Source organism: Cyanistes caeruleus, chromosome 6 (genome assembly GCF_971803275.1).
Source record: "Cyanistes caeruleus chromosome 6, bCyaCae1.hap1.1, whole genome shotgun sequence".
In the NCBI taxonomy this organism is placed as follows: domain Eukaryota; kingdom Metazoa; phylum Chordata; class Aves; order Passeriformes; family Paridae; genus Cyanistes; species Cyanistes caeruleus.
Genome location: NC_141706.1, coordinates 24,232,316 through 24,246,223, shown reverse-complemented (window position 1 = coordinate 24,246,223; position 13,908 = coordinate 24,232,316). Strand labels below are relative to the sequence as shown.

The window sequence follows — 13,908 nt, the reverse complement described above, 5'->3', positions numbered from 1 at the left end:
TTAGAGCTTCCCTCTCTCTTCTGTGTACTCCTCCTGCTTACCTCCGTCACAGCAAAATGTACATGCGTGTATCAACGCAGACTTCAGGATATTCAGAAAGATTAGGGAAGAGTCTACATTCACACACACATCCTTGCTTAGTGCAATGGTTCATCCAATTAGTACAATTTTGTCAAGATAATGAAGAATTTTGAAAGCCTCTATTTGCATTGCCTAGATATTTTCAAAGAAATTCATCATTCTTGTAATTAGTGTAGTCTTCTTTCAGAAAAATGAGCTGCTTGAGCTAAAATCGCGTATATTTTTATTGTTTTGGGTTAAAAGGTAAACAGTGTGTTTTGTTTAGTTTTACTACCAGCACCTTTTGAATTACAGGTGATGTTTAAGGTTAACACTTTCTGTCTGCTAAGGATTAGTGCAAGACTTGTGCAAGTCTTAAAGCATGGACATACTGTTTAAATGGAGCTAGCTGGCATGTAGGTATGTTGTTGGTTTGCAGCTTGAATGTAACCCTGAGCCGTGACTCTTGAAGCAATGTGTAAGTTTTGGAAGACTGGAGTATTTTTGGGCTACAAGGAAGAAAGGTCTTTGAATACTACATTCATTTCCATGTGATTGCACATCTAGCCATGCAGACCTGGAATATATGTTGACAAACACTGGTTGAAAATCTTTCTACACCCTTTTGCTGCTGTGACACCTGGTTTATTGCATGAGAGTACACATATATTTCTGCTTATCTTCACAGAAAATTTTGGCAGGGGTAGATGATCTGCAGCAAGTGAAGGTCCTGGAGATGCGAGTAGACACCAGAGAGATCAGCTTGGGGAACTTTGGTAAGAAAACATTTGATTTTCTACTCATCATCTTGAATTTTCCTTTATGGTGAAGTAAATAGACTTTATGGTGAACTGAACAAACTGTTTAATTTGCGTATCAGGTTGCTCTTGCTAGAAGAGTACAGTGACTGATGATTCTCTAACCAACAGTGAAAAGTGTACTGTCCTTCTCAAGAGTTCTTGAAACAGGATCTCCTTGTACCTCACACTCTTTGATCTCTTCTTCTTGTGTGAGCCTCTGAATAGGACTGGAAACTCTGGCAGTGAGATGAGTGACATGACTTCTGTCTAAAGCAAATTAATTTGGACAAATTTTTCCTGTATGATATGCTAGGCCCTAAATGAGCATTTACTCTTGTCTCTAACGAAACAGGAACCAAAGGTCAGCTTCTCTCCACTATGAGATTTCACTGTGACTGAGGAATTGCCAGTGGTATCAGGTGGCTTATGCTTCCAGCAGCCTTTCTTTGCACCCTCTGCAGCCTCACTGAGCTGTGCTGGAAAATGAGCTGGAGGCAGATCCTGTAGATACATCATTTTAATGAGCCCCAAACAGCCCTAACACTTCTCATTCGTTTTTATGTCATCATCACTGAACCAGGGAAGTGAGAACTACCACAGGAATTCCCTCTCTAGCAGAGTTAACACTGAGAATATAAAGCCTTGCATTTTTTTTCCAGTTCTAGCAGTCATTTTCTGTCATTTGGATTCCTACCATACCCCAGTCCATCTTCTGCTACACTGAAGCTGAATAACTACTGCAGGGTAATACTTTCTGTGCTAAAAAAGAAGCCATGTCCCCAAAAACTGTGTACTGGTGCTTTCAGACAAGCAGTTAATTTTTTATATGCAAATAACTAATGCAACAGCTGACTAGCTTTAATGTGTCTTTTGATGTCTATTTGTCAAGAATGGTTGAGCAAGAACAGTGAAGGGGGCTTTTGCTTTGTATATATAGCCCCTTCGTATTGGTTATTCTGCTTATTTCCTGAATAAGTCTCTTTCTCATAGGCACTTGAAAATTTAAGGTAAATTATATCAGTTTCTTTCAGAGATCATAATCTATTCAATCATGTTCCCTCCAATTGATAAGGAAATCTCATTATGCCATTTCTATAATGCTCAAAAGTGGTGCTCCCATTCCTATGCCATTTTACATTAGCTGTGACAGGCTAGCAAAATGTTCCACCTTCATCACTCTCCCCTTTCCTTTCCATTACTGGAATAAATCTCTTCTCCTCCCCATAGTTAGGCTTTTGCAACCTTTACAGAATATGAAATACAGAGCAATATGTCTGTGATGCAAATAATTTCCATCTTGTTTATCTCCCACTGTTCACACCAAGAGTTGGCCCTTGAGGGCCATAAAAACCAGCACCTGCAGGTCCCCACTGCTTTTGAGAATAACAGAACATCAAGACTGCTCTGAATTTCCTTCTGGTTTGGTTTTTTTTAAAGTGTGTTTCTGAATTTTCTTCCTGTGAAAATCTCTTTCAGCAAATGTCAGCAGGTGGCCAGGGCAGAAGGTTTACTTCTGTTTCTTTCCATTTTTTTCACGTGGCAGATGATTTTTAGGCACATGGAGTAAGGCCTAAATGTTTAGGGGTTTTGCAGAGCAGTTTGCACCCCCACTGTGAATGCTGCAAGCAAGACTGCTGTTGAAGATGTTGGGCTCATTGCTTGCTCCCTGCTGGCTGCCTGCCCCTGGTACTGTGCTGCTGACTGGGTCTGGAGAAATAGCTCTAGGAAAAGAGTAGGGTAAGAAGCAGAACAGCTGGAATGACAGATATTCCAGAGTGACAGGACGTAAAGTTTTCCCCTTATTAGGACAGTCAAACAATAGGAGTATCCAGAGAGGTTTGGAGGCTCCAACCTATCACCATAGGTTTTCAAGTGGGTGGAGACCTGAGCACCTTGATCTCACAGACAACCTGGCTCTGAGCAAGATGCTGGGCTTGAGACCTCCAGCTGTTCCCTCCAGCCTGGACTGCTCTGAAACTCGGTATTTCTTTTGCATTTAAAACCTGGTTAATAAGCTTTCTGTATTCAAGTATTAAACCACTTCGCCTTGTTCTCGCCATATTCCTTAGTTGTGGAAGGTGGATAAGAGCATCTTTATCATCAGCAAATTCTTTAGATGATCAGTCCACACTCAGTAAACAATATTGCTTTGACTGGTTTTATGTGCAAAGACCTATTTTAGGTCATGCAAGGTCTTAAATGGCCAGGTGAAAGTGTTAAAAGCTACGAGATTGCACATAACTCCGAGTCATCTGGAACCTTGCAGCACTCAAATCCCAAATTTACACCACAGTTTTCATTTGAGAAACATTTCAAGGTTCCCAGCCTGTGTTACAGACTGTTACACAAACACTCAAGGCCTAAAGATTTCCAGAGTGATTTAAAACTTGTTTCTTGATGTTTTTCTTGAGACCATTCCACAATGGCATGTGCTAAACTTTAAAGCACCATCCTGTTAACCTTGCTCAGTTTGTCAGGTCTGCTTCTACAAAATGGCATGATGTGGTAGGGTGGAAGAGTTACCTTTCTTATGAACAAGGGTGAAAACATTAAAAGGCTGATATCGAAATATTTTCATGTGATCAGCTTTAAAATTAAGGAAAGGCTTCATGCCAGAGCTTAAATCTGAATCTTTGCAGGGCTTGGGGTAATTGCTGAATTCTCTAGCTGTTTTCAGTGCACCTTGCTGAGTGACAGATGAAACCCTGAACACCTTGGCAAGTCTTGCATGCAGCTTTGCATATCTTTGAGTGGATTTCTGTGCTCCTCAGCTGCATGTAGACCTCAGTTCATATTCAAACAGAGGGACTATTTCCTCTTCATTAGCTTATGCTTTCAGTTTTGATTGCTGACAGGTATGGAATTGCATTCATGACTGCCTCATAGAAATTCCTGTTGAAAATAATGGTGGGATAGAGTCATTTAAGACGCTACATAGTCCTCTTATTTCTAAGTAATTTTAATAGCTCCAAATCAAGTTACCCACAGTGCTGTTCGCTGGCCTTTATTGAATTGTTGCCTGCTGGTGGCCAGGCTAAGTTGATTATGTGTCTGGAGATTGCCACTTCCCTTGCAGGCGTTTTATCAAGGCAAGGCTTTGCCAAGGGTTCAGGAGTAGCCATGTGCTATTTCTCACACAGGGTCATCATCTCTCTCTCCTCTTGTCCTGTTTGTTGGTGCTCCTGGTGCAGAGCTGGGACACCTTTGCTGGCAGCCAGCATGGCAGCATCAGGTGCTTGCCTGGTCAGGGAGCAGCACAGAGGCTGAAGGAGCAAGTCTAGCACGAGTGTTCCTGCCCAGGATGGTCTTGGCTTAGCTGGTACTGACAAACTTGCTGAGCAGGGCTTGGACAAGCCCCACAGCAGAGCTTGGGCAGGGTTTCCAGGAGTCACAAATACGTACAGGAGCTGTGTGCTTATGTAAAACCCTGCACTGATGTGTTTTCTGTGAGATCCCCACCTTGGGTAGCTCGACTGCTGCTGCCTTGGGTTTGTCTGAAAGGGCTGTGGTCTCACCTCCAGTTGTATTGCCCAATTCATCCCAGAAATGTGAAAAAAAATATGTGTGGGTAGAAATAGAATCAAAGTGATGTATCTTACTTGATCAAACACAGCTCAAGTGAACTAAATAGACTGTTTAATTTGCATATCAGGTTGCTCTTGCTAGAAGAGTACAGCCTGTTTCCATATGCCTGTTTTGTGTTGTAAGATCAACAAAGTACAATGGTTGCCTGATGCCAATACAAGCGTTTGTCAGTAATTTCTTTTGTTTGTCTTTTACTAGTCTATATCCAAAAGACAAGTCAAGCCACAATGATTTTTTGTTAACAACAGCAAAACAAAGATATATGATGCTACCTAAAAAATACTTCATAATGTAAACAAGAAGTGTTTGAAGTGTTGTAACTTGTAGAAAATAATAAAACTGCCATTTTGGCTGCTTTCTCTTTAGTCCTAGTCAGTTTTCTAAATGTCACCTGCTGTACCAGGGCACCTTGGAAAGACATCTACATTGCTACCCTGCTTGTGAAGTGCAGCACTTCAGGGAGTGTTGCTGAGTGTGTATATCTATCACTTTTATTCACCTAATTTGCACTTTAATTTCTTTCTGCCCTTCATTTAGTTTTGTTCCACTGGTACAGTAGAATAGTTTATCACTATTACATTATTGGTGGTTAGTAATTTCAGAGCCATGTAACAAAACCAGTCTTTAATGGAAGGGAATCGTAGACAGATGAGATTAACGCTGCTCGTCATTCTGAATTCTCAGCCTTGTCCTGAATCATCAGCATTTTTGCAGACCATTCTTGTTTTTAAAAATCCAAATAATACAAAGGAAGGCAGTTTCAGGATAAGGGATATATTGTCTGTACTTCTAAAATTAATATTAGAAGTTAATACAGTTGCATTTTAGACTTTTTATATGTTAGTATCATGTGTCCTTGCTCTGAGGAAAGATGCCGTGAGGGTTAAAATTAGGAAAATTAGAAATACACTGTTACATTGGAATAAGTATCTTGTCACCTTCATTTTACAATTTTCTCTTCCTAATTGAAACTTCTGGCCTCTAATCTATTTATAAGGATTTGAGACTCTAAAACCCAGGAAAATCAATGGAACAATGAATTCTTAGCACCAAAGAACAATTACATATTGATATGAAACTTAAAGGAGGGAAGAACCTGCAGACTTGCAGAAATTGCTGGCAGAATTTTGCACTACCACACAATGTATACTTCTATTTCAAGCTAGTAAACCACACATTAAAGTCTAACACTTAACAAGTTCCCAAGGATACATTCTGCCAAAGTGCAAAAAAATATCTGAGATGGAGGATCAAGTGACAATAATGAACTAACCAGATGTGAAAATTATATTATCAGCCTGTCACTCAGCCTCTTTGGATCCTTTAATAGTTGCTTCTTTCCTGAACCAACCCTAAATGCATTCAGTGAAAAGCTTTTTCTCGGGCAAGTCTCTCCATTTCTCTTGACTCCTCATTCAAATCTTCTGCTTAACCCTAGTCCTTAAAACTCTTTTGCCTTGTAATACTTTGCAGCAGCCTTTGCTTGGTAACCCTTTTACCTCTCCAACAGAATCCATGGCACTATTGCTTAGTTTTGAGCTAGGACTGGGGAGGCTACTGCATTCCTCTCATTTTTCCCTTTAACACTTCATGGGATGACATTTAATCTCTCCATCCTTGTCAGAAACAGGATAGAAAATTTTTAGAGTCTAGATTTATTTTTTATTATTATTTTTTCATTTTTTGGGGGGGTGGGGGAATTCCTTAAGGCGTGATTTGTATCTGAGGAAGTCTTTGCTCAGTAGCTAGTATGACTGCTGTGAGTAATTAACAGAGATCCTAATATTTCCTCTGTCAGAACTCCAAATTATTTTGTTGCCATATATACATATAAATGTATAAAATTCGTTTGACATGAGAAAGCATACCCTGCAGGATGAAGATTGTGTGTTCTAATATGTTCTCCAATTTTTGTGGATTGTGGAAAATTATTGAAAAACAAGGCTCAAACAATTGCATAGTGTGTTTTGAATTTTTTGTATTTTCAAAAGTGCTTTGCAAAGACATGAACTTAAATACTTGCAGTACAGCATGAAGATCAATATGTGCATTATGATCACTCCAAAATAACACGAGATGTAGATAATGCTTCTGTTAAAACATGATTTATTAAAATATTTTTGCCGTAAATGCTCTTGTTCTGTTTGGGGAATGAACAACATGACCTCCTTTCTTTGCTTTTGAGATCCCACTCCCCTTTCTTTTTTTTAATCCTTTGCAAAGCACTCAACTGATGTCCTGGACATCAAACAAATCACGCTTGCCAGACAGTGATTACTTAGAGAACTCATAAAAATATTTGCCGAGAATGCATTTTAATGTTTTAGCAATGATTCGATTTGTCTAAAATTCGTATTACTTCTACATGATTGCATGTTATAGGAGGATGCTCACCAGCCTTGAGTCAATTCTACCAGTGGGAATGGGTAAACATTTGTTACTGTCCATAAGAAATAGTTTCTGAGACTTGAGCTTATGTCTGAATTATTCTGTAGTTGGGAAAGATTTGGTGTATGATTTTGGTTCACAGATACCTTTAGATTGAACCAAAAAGGCAAATGTCTCTCAGGGATATGACAAAAAAAAAAAACTTAATTAAGTAATAACAACAGAATACTGAAGGTTTTATATGTATGAAACTTGTACAATTCAATGGTAAATGATTGTATCCAGAAAATTAAGAGAAGAAAGCAATGCTTTGCAAAATGTACCTTTTGGGGGACCTGTGAACTATAAAAGATGATGTGGTGACATGGAACATTTTTGTTTGCTGTTTGACTCAAAGTTATATTTTGAAGAAGTTACTTGGCTGTGTATCCAGTAAGTCCATCATTACTTGCCATTAAATAGGTCATGGAATGCTACACTCTAAAGTGTTCCTTAGCTCTGCAGAGTATCACTCAGTTCAGTCAGTCAGGATGGAGAATCAGACCAAAGAAAACAGACACCCATCAAGCCAGTTTTCTTTTGTTTTCTGTCTGGCAAGGTGCCATATCAGAATTTCCAGAGAGAGGTTCAAAAATTGTAATTGGGTAGTCATGCAGACAATACGTATATGTTTCAAAAATGCAAAGGATGAAATATTTTTTGAGTGAAATAATCTCATTGATTTTCTTAGAAGAAATCCAGCATAGGCCTGGCAGAAACAGCTAAGAAATGCTTGTAAAAGTAGATTCTTCAACTTGTAATTGTCAAAAATTTCCTTTACTCTAATCCCAGGTCCTCAAAGTGATTCTTTATTCTCTTCCCACAGGTGTGCATCTGCCTAATCTGAGAGAACTGAAGTTGAACAATAGCTTGCTTACATCTGTGAGGTAAGAAATGAATGATTCTATGAAATAAATATAAAGCCCTGCATTTTATTTAAGTGATAAAATCTTCATTTGTGCTGCTTTCATTCCTTCCATTTCTTCCTGCTATGATAATGGATTAGGTCATGAATAAACGTTCCACTACCACAGAAGCTTAAGGACAGGAGCTGATCTGGAGTAAAACCGTGTAGCTGCAACGGTGCCAATGGATTAGCCCTAATTTGCCACCAGGGAAGTTCCTGCTATGCTGAAGTCCATGGAAATTTGTTGCACATTTGAAAGGAACTAAAAATTCCCCACTTATCTATGTCTAGGTGCTTGGATTTCAGTGTTTCAGCCTTTGGGCTTTAATGTGCACAGTAGCCTGTTCTGTACAGGTCAGACCAGTTCCTCAGCTGATGAAAATCACTTTGGCTTTACTGAAGTAAATGGAATCAGGTTTATGAGAACTGCTGTGAAGCCTGCACGTCCCTAGCTTGCTGAGCTGCATGAAAACATCACGTTTTCTCCCAGACAGCTGGGGGCAGTTGGAAAGGTAGAAGTGAAAACCATCACAATTAGGAGGCAGAGCTGTCTTCTCTCTCCTGTGCTGATATCTGTATTACCCTTGCTAATTAATGCAAAGTAGAAAAATACAGTTGATGTCAGAAAAGGGCTGTTTTAAAGGCCCTGTTTTAAACAGGTCTGCTCTCTGGCTTTGTATGGCTATCTGCTAAACTCATGGGGCAAAAAGTAGTGGGCTTGCCAGTTCTTGTTAAGAGAACATGTCATTAGAAATGGCAATCAATCCTTCTTGGTCTCTCTAAAGTATCTAATGAACTTCAGTTGCTACAGTCTGATTTTATTTTCTCTTGTTCTGGTGATGAGATGAAGTATTTTCAGTCTAAATTTTGTTTTTCTCACCTTCTAATCCATAACATGTAAAAGCGGTGATTCTACATTGCTGCAATTATTTTAATAGCAGCTGACCATTGTAGCAATGGAGGAGTAAGTAGTAGGAGAAAAAAATACTAATTTTGACAATATTAAGGGATATTTGCCAATATTAAGAGATATTATATTAAAAAGAAAATTATAAAAAGTGGTTTTTAGTTTGATGAAAACTCCATATTCTCTAAAAAAGTGTCAACAGAAAGCCTTTTGATCAGTTCTGTTGGTACTGAATATTAGAATGCAGTTCAGGAAAACTAAACTGCTTGACTCAGGGTCTTAGCAGGATTTTGCACCTCTGTATTCTGAAACTAATTTCTGTCATGTTAAGTTCTAGCAAACGATTTTCTTTGACCTGACACTCTTGTGGACCTTGATGCAGGGAATGCTTGGTCTCACGTTGAGTTTTGATTTGATCTACTCTAATGTAAATATGTTTGGGCTTATATATCAGGTTTAATATTGTGATGATTCCCAGGCACTCCAGCCCCAGGAGATGCTACCTGCTCCTCCTTCTGTGTGCCAGTTAAATGCAATTGTCAGGGAATAGGTAAAGGAAGAAGACTTTGTTAGCTCTCCCAGATATGGACTTAGTCTGTACAGTTGCAGCAGTAGCTTTCCTTTATTAATTCCTATCTTTGACAATCTGTCATTGATAAACACAGATCATTTAAGGGAAAATCCCATGCAAACACAGCCTTGTACTTGAACTTTATTTTTTGATGTCTGCATCATGTCAATTTAATGCCCATTAGAGCAACATTGCTGCCACAGCAGTAGTGATGCCTGCTATACCTAATGTAACATAGCTGCTCCCATTCTAGAGGCCGCTGCCATTTACTCCAAAATTCAGAATCTTATTTCTGAATTAATCTTTTTGATATTTGAATTCTGTCCAAAAAGTGATTATTTTGTTTTATTCAACCAAACCCTTGCAAACGAGGCTTTTGAGGATGACAGAAAAAAGTGTTCTTCCTTCTTACTGAAAGTAATTGTCACAGATTTTGCCAGCCATAAGGTCAGAATCATTGTGGTTGTAATTTGAAAATAGGCAGCAGACAGTATGAAACATCTTGTAAGGATTGACTGGAAGATTGATTTTATTTACTGAAAAGAAGGCAGGGATAGAAAAGCAGAAAAAAAGGTAGAGGGTGTTTTGTCTATGTTTGGGATGTTAAAAGCAGACATTCCTTTCATTCTATTTTATGTTATAAAAACATATTCTGGTGAATCATTATGAAGAAAAGGCTGTCAGTGTGCATGCATGAGTGGGTAATAGGATGGGAGATTTTGTGTTTTGTCACTTTATTTTTGTTTCATCTTGTCTTGCAGAGTAGGATTACCTAATTATTTTGGGGTAAAATGGAATTAAAATGTTTTTTGTTTTTGGGGTTTTTTTTCATTTTGAAAATGGAAGAAGAATTGACTTGGTAGATATCAAAGTGCAGGTTTATCATCCTGACTTTAGTTCCTGGGTTTTTTTTAAGGGATTTATTCCTGTCAAACTCACATAGGAACTTAAGTTGTGAGGATACTGAGGTGTGTGCATTGCCATGCACTGTTCAATGAAAATCAAAGGAGTCATGTTCTGGCAGTGAGGAATCAAAGTGTTCTTGGATTACGGTTTTCTATGCCTGGCTAGGTCAGTGAGTTTGGATATTGGCTTCTCCTGATAGTTCCTCAAGAAGAAGTTGTGGTTCCTTTGATGGGGAATGTGTTTGAGCTTGTGAATTCAAGGCCCTTCCTCAGTCCTCCTAAAGTTTGCATTACTTTTGAATACTTGAAACTTTTAAAGGACACCATTATCAACTATTTAAATTAATTCAAAACGAAAATATATCCAAGATTATTTGCAGTGATCAATCTTGGCAGTTGAAAGGGAATTTCTTTCTTGGCTGTTTCTGGGTTTTGGTTTTCTACTGGCCCTTTGCTAAAGGGAACACCTCTGAAAAATACAATGTATTGTGAAAAGAAAATTGTTCATATTGTTGTTAATTTTCTAAATCACAGTAATTTCATTATGTCCTTGTTTGGTGACCTTCACCCATTTACTAGCAACTGAGAAATTTTAAATCTATGAACTGATAATTGAAGATGAAAAGTCAAGCCTATTCTGAAGAGTGCCTGCTAAAATCTGCCTTTTTGTTGTTGTTATTGTTTTGTTGGGGTTCTTTTGTTTGTTTCTTCATGATGGCTATGGTCCTTATTTTTGAAATGCTTCCAGTAAAAGAACTATATTCCAAGGCTAATGAATTACTACTTCTGCTTTGGCGTGTAGCCTGTGTATTTTTTTATCAGATTGCTTTTATTCTCAATTCAGGGATGAATGAAAAGATCTGTTTAAAAATGTTTAGATAGTTATCTCTATGAAAGGGCTTTTAAATCAGAGAAGGGAATCTTGGGTCCTGGTTCCCATAAGTTTCCAGAAGAAGCTGTTTCAGCAGCTGAAGTTCATTTCCTCCCATTCACCACTACACATTGTAGCCAGCAGAAGAGTGATCTGCTCTCAGGGCCTCTCAAGCAACTCCTTCAAAAAAGAGAGGCTGTCATATTTTAAGTGAGATGAAATGCAGAGACTGCAAAGTGTGGGGACAAAAGTGAGTATGGAGGATACAGGGAAAGGAAAGCAGATTTTCTTCATCCAGATTGAGTTAATATTTCATTGCTGCAGTTCTCTAATTGGTCTTGCACTACTGCAGAAGCATCCCCCAGAACAATCCTGGTCTGTTTCAGTCAGTAAAATCATCAAGAGTTCAAATTAGCAAGGTGCAGAGTACATTCAAAATCAACAATTCTTATGCTTTTATGAGCCTTAGGTTTTTGTTTTGTTTTTTTTTAGCACCAGCCCCCAGAGACAGGACTAGCAACACAGGAGTCCCTGTATGCACATTTTGAAATGTTTTGAGCCTGCTTGGCTGTGAAAAAAACAACTGTAAATATGAGCCAAGTGATTTGAGTAAAGATTTTGCTGATCATTTTATGGCTTTAAGAAATCAGAGCCAAACTAATTCTTTCTTAATTTAGGGTAACAGCTCTAGAGTAATGTTTAAAGTATTTTTTGAGACTTGAATCAGGATCTTTAGGTATTTTAACTTAGCAATAAACCTCCTTTTTACCCAAAAAGAGTTTAAGGAAATATCTTGTGTTTTTAAAGCCACAAGAAGTTTGCCTTCAGTGGCATTGCTCACAAGCTGAAAATTAAACGTTGGTCCAGTTGCTTTGCTGCATCTGGATAAAGTTACACCATCTTGTATAAGACTAAGCTATGACACTGATTATCCCAAAATTTGATGTACTGATAGTGTGTCTAGGCACCAACTGTTTTCTGGATAGTTTTCCCTCAAAAAGGAGGAACTAGGAGCATCATTCTGCTATATTTGGTTTTTTTTTTCTTTATAATTTTTACTTATTCCCTTCCTGTCACTTTTTTCTTTTTCCCCCTCTACTTTTTTCCCCTCCTTTTTATTCTGCTTGTCATTTCCAATCTTTTGCACTTACTGGATTATCATATTTGATATATAGTAACATGTGCATAGGTGTCACATGTAAAAGCAATGGGTTTTGTACAAGGATCAGCATTGCTGTTATGTTATTTAAAATCCCAAATGTTTTCTAAAATCAATTCAGTTTGCATTACAGGTGCAAATGTTTGATATATTTACAAACATTTGTAAATATATCAAACATTTACAAACTGCTGTGTTACAGCAGTTTCTTACTGTGTTTAGCAAGGAATCAGGGTGCTCTTGCTCTAGATTGTTCTTACACGTGCACTCAGAGAACCACTGTTCTGATTTGGTTGGGGTGAATCCCCTCATGCCCTTATTTCAGCACCCAGAGCGTTACTGTTTACTTTCATATTCACATTTCAGGATGGGAAAGCATTTAATTTCAAATGCAAGCTAGTTTCTGTAGGAAGTGCTTCTGTTAATTCTTTTGTGTAGCTGGACTGAAAGTCCTTCAGCAGTTAAAACTGCTGTGAAGTCTATCTTAAGAACATGTTCTGTGAGGACTTTGAGTGCTTTCCAGGAGCCAGGAAAGCATTTAAATTGAATCTTAATCTCTATTAATAGTCTTCTCTGTATTTATGCCTGCAGATCCCTGGGAGTATTACAGACCTGGGCAAAATGGCTGTGACCTCAAGTTTTATTTAGCATTGATGGTTTTAGGGATATTCATATTATTGATAAAAAAGTAATGATTTTGGGACAGAAATACAGCTTCTTTTAGTTGAGTGGATTATTTTCAGTAAAGCATAATCAGCCTGTCTGCCTTTAGCCCTATGGAAATCTCATTGCTTTGGCCACTTACCTGTCCTGGGTAGACCTCTGATTTAATTTCATCAGGTTAGGTGCCCAAAGCAGAAAATGTAAGTGTCTTTGTGACCTTAGATCTCAGGGAATCTGACAGGCTGATTCCTCAGCAAGGGAAGCTGAACTTTTTCTATACAAATGCACAGATGGAGCTCAGGCTTCATTCTGCAACAAACACAGAGGACATCAAAACAAGTTTGTGGCCTTGCAGTGCCTTTCCATGGTTCTCACCATCAGCACCCCATTTTCTGAAGCCTTCCCCCCACTGAAACTCCCCTGCCTTCTATTTCAGACTGTCAGGTACAGGGTGTACCTGTGAGGAAAGGGGATGATAAGGCAGGGCCTGCCCCTGCAGCTCCAGGTTTGAGTCTCCTGGCCCTGGTAGGATTGGTGAGGAGGCTGCAGTGCATCTCTCTCCTCATAGAGCAGAGAGGATCTGTTCCCTTTGTCATCTGAGCAGTTCCATGGCAGCAGGTTTCTTTCCCCAGGACACCACTCTCATGTTTCTATTTTGTGGCTGCCATACAATGCAGGACAAAATCCATCAGAGGATCATCATAGACCACAGCAACACTTTTTGCATCATGAACATGGCTAGTGAAAAAGCAAAGTAAGTAATAGCTAATGTGTGCAGGAAGGGTGCCAGTAAACTCCTGCAAGGTAAGACAAGCCCATTAAATAATTGTGCTCCTACTCTGCCCACTATTTGAATAGGCACTCCACTTTGAGTTATTTGGTAAAAAGTAGCCTTTCCTTTCAGGATGTTTTCTCATGCCTTGCACCTGTCCAGCTGAACCAGGTTTTCAAAAAAATACAACTCAGCTTCTAGGTTAGCTATTTTTTCTACAGCACCCTGGGTAGGTGTATAAATATGCTGTATTTTCCATCTCAGCTGCTTATTTTGTCCTG

At 38.7% G+C, this 13,908-nt stretch overlaps 1 protein-coding gene across 21 annotated transcripts in view; it reads left to right on the top strand.

Annotated features, from left to right (window-relative positions):
- LRRC56 (leucine rich repeat containing 56) overlaps positions 1–13,908 on the top strand; it is a 59,261-nt gene that overhangs the window by 19,996 nt on the left and 25,357 nt on the right. For 14 of the 21 annotated variants that reach the window (XM_023928873.2, XM_023928874.2, XM_086895762.1 and 11 more), the window contains exons 4-5: positions 749–836; positions 7,699–7,759. In XM_023928873.2, the coding sequence (XP_023784641.2) occupies positions 749–836; positions 7,699–7,759 (149 nt within the window). The remainder of the gene's footprint in view (positions 1–748; positions 837–7,698; positions 7,760–13,908) is intronic. The other 7 variants (XM_086895775.1, XM_086895770.1, XM_086895776.1 and 4 more) reach the window with 1 other exon arrangement.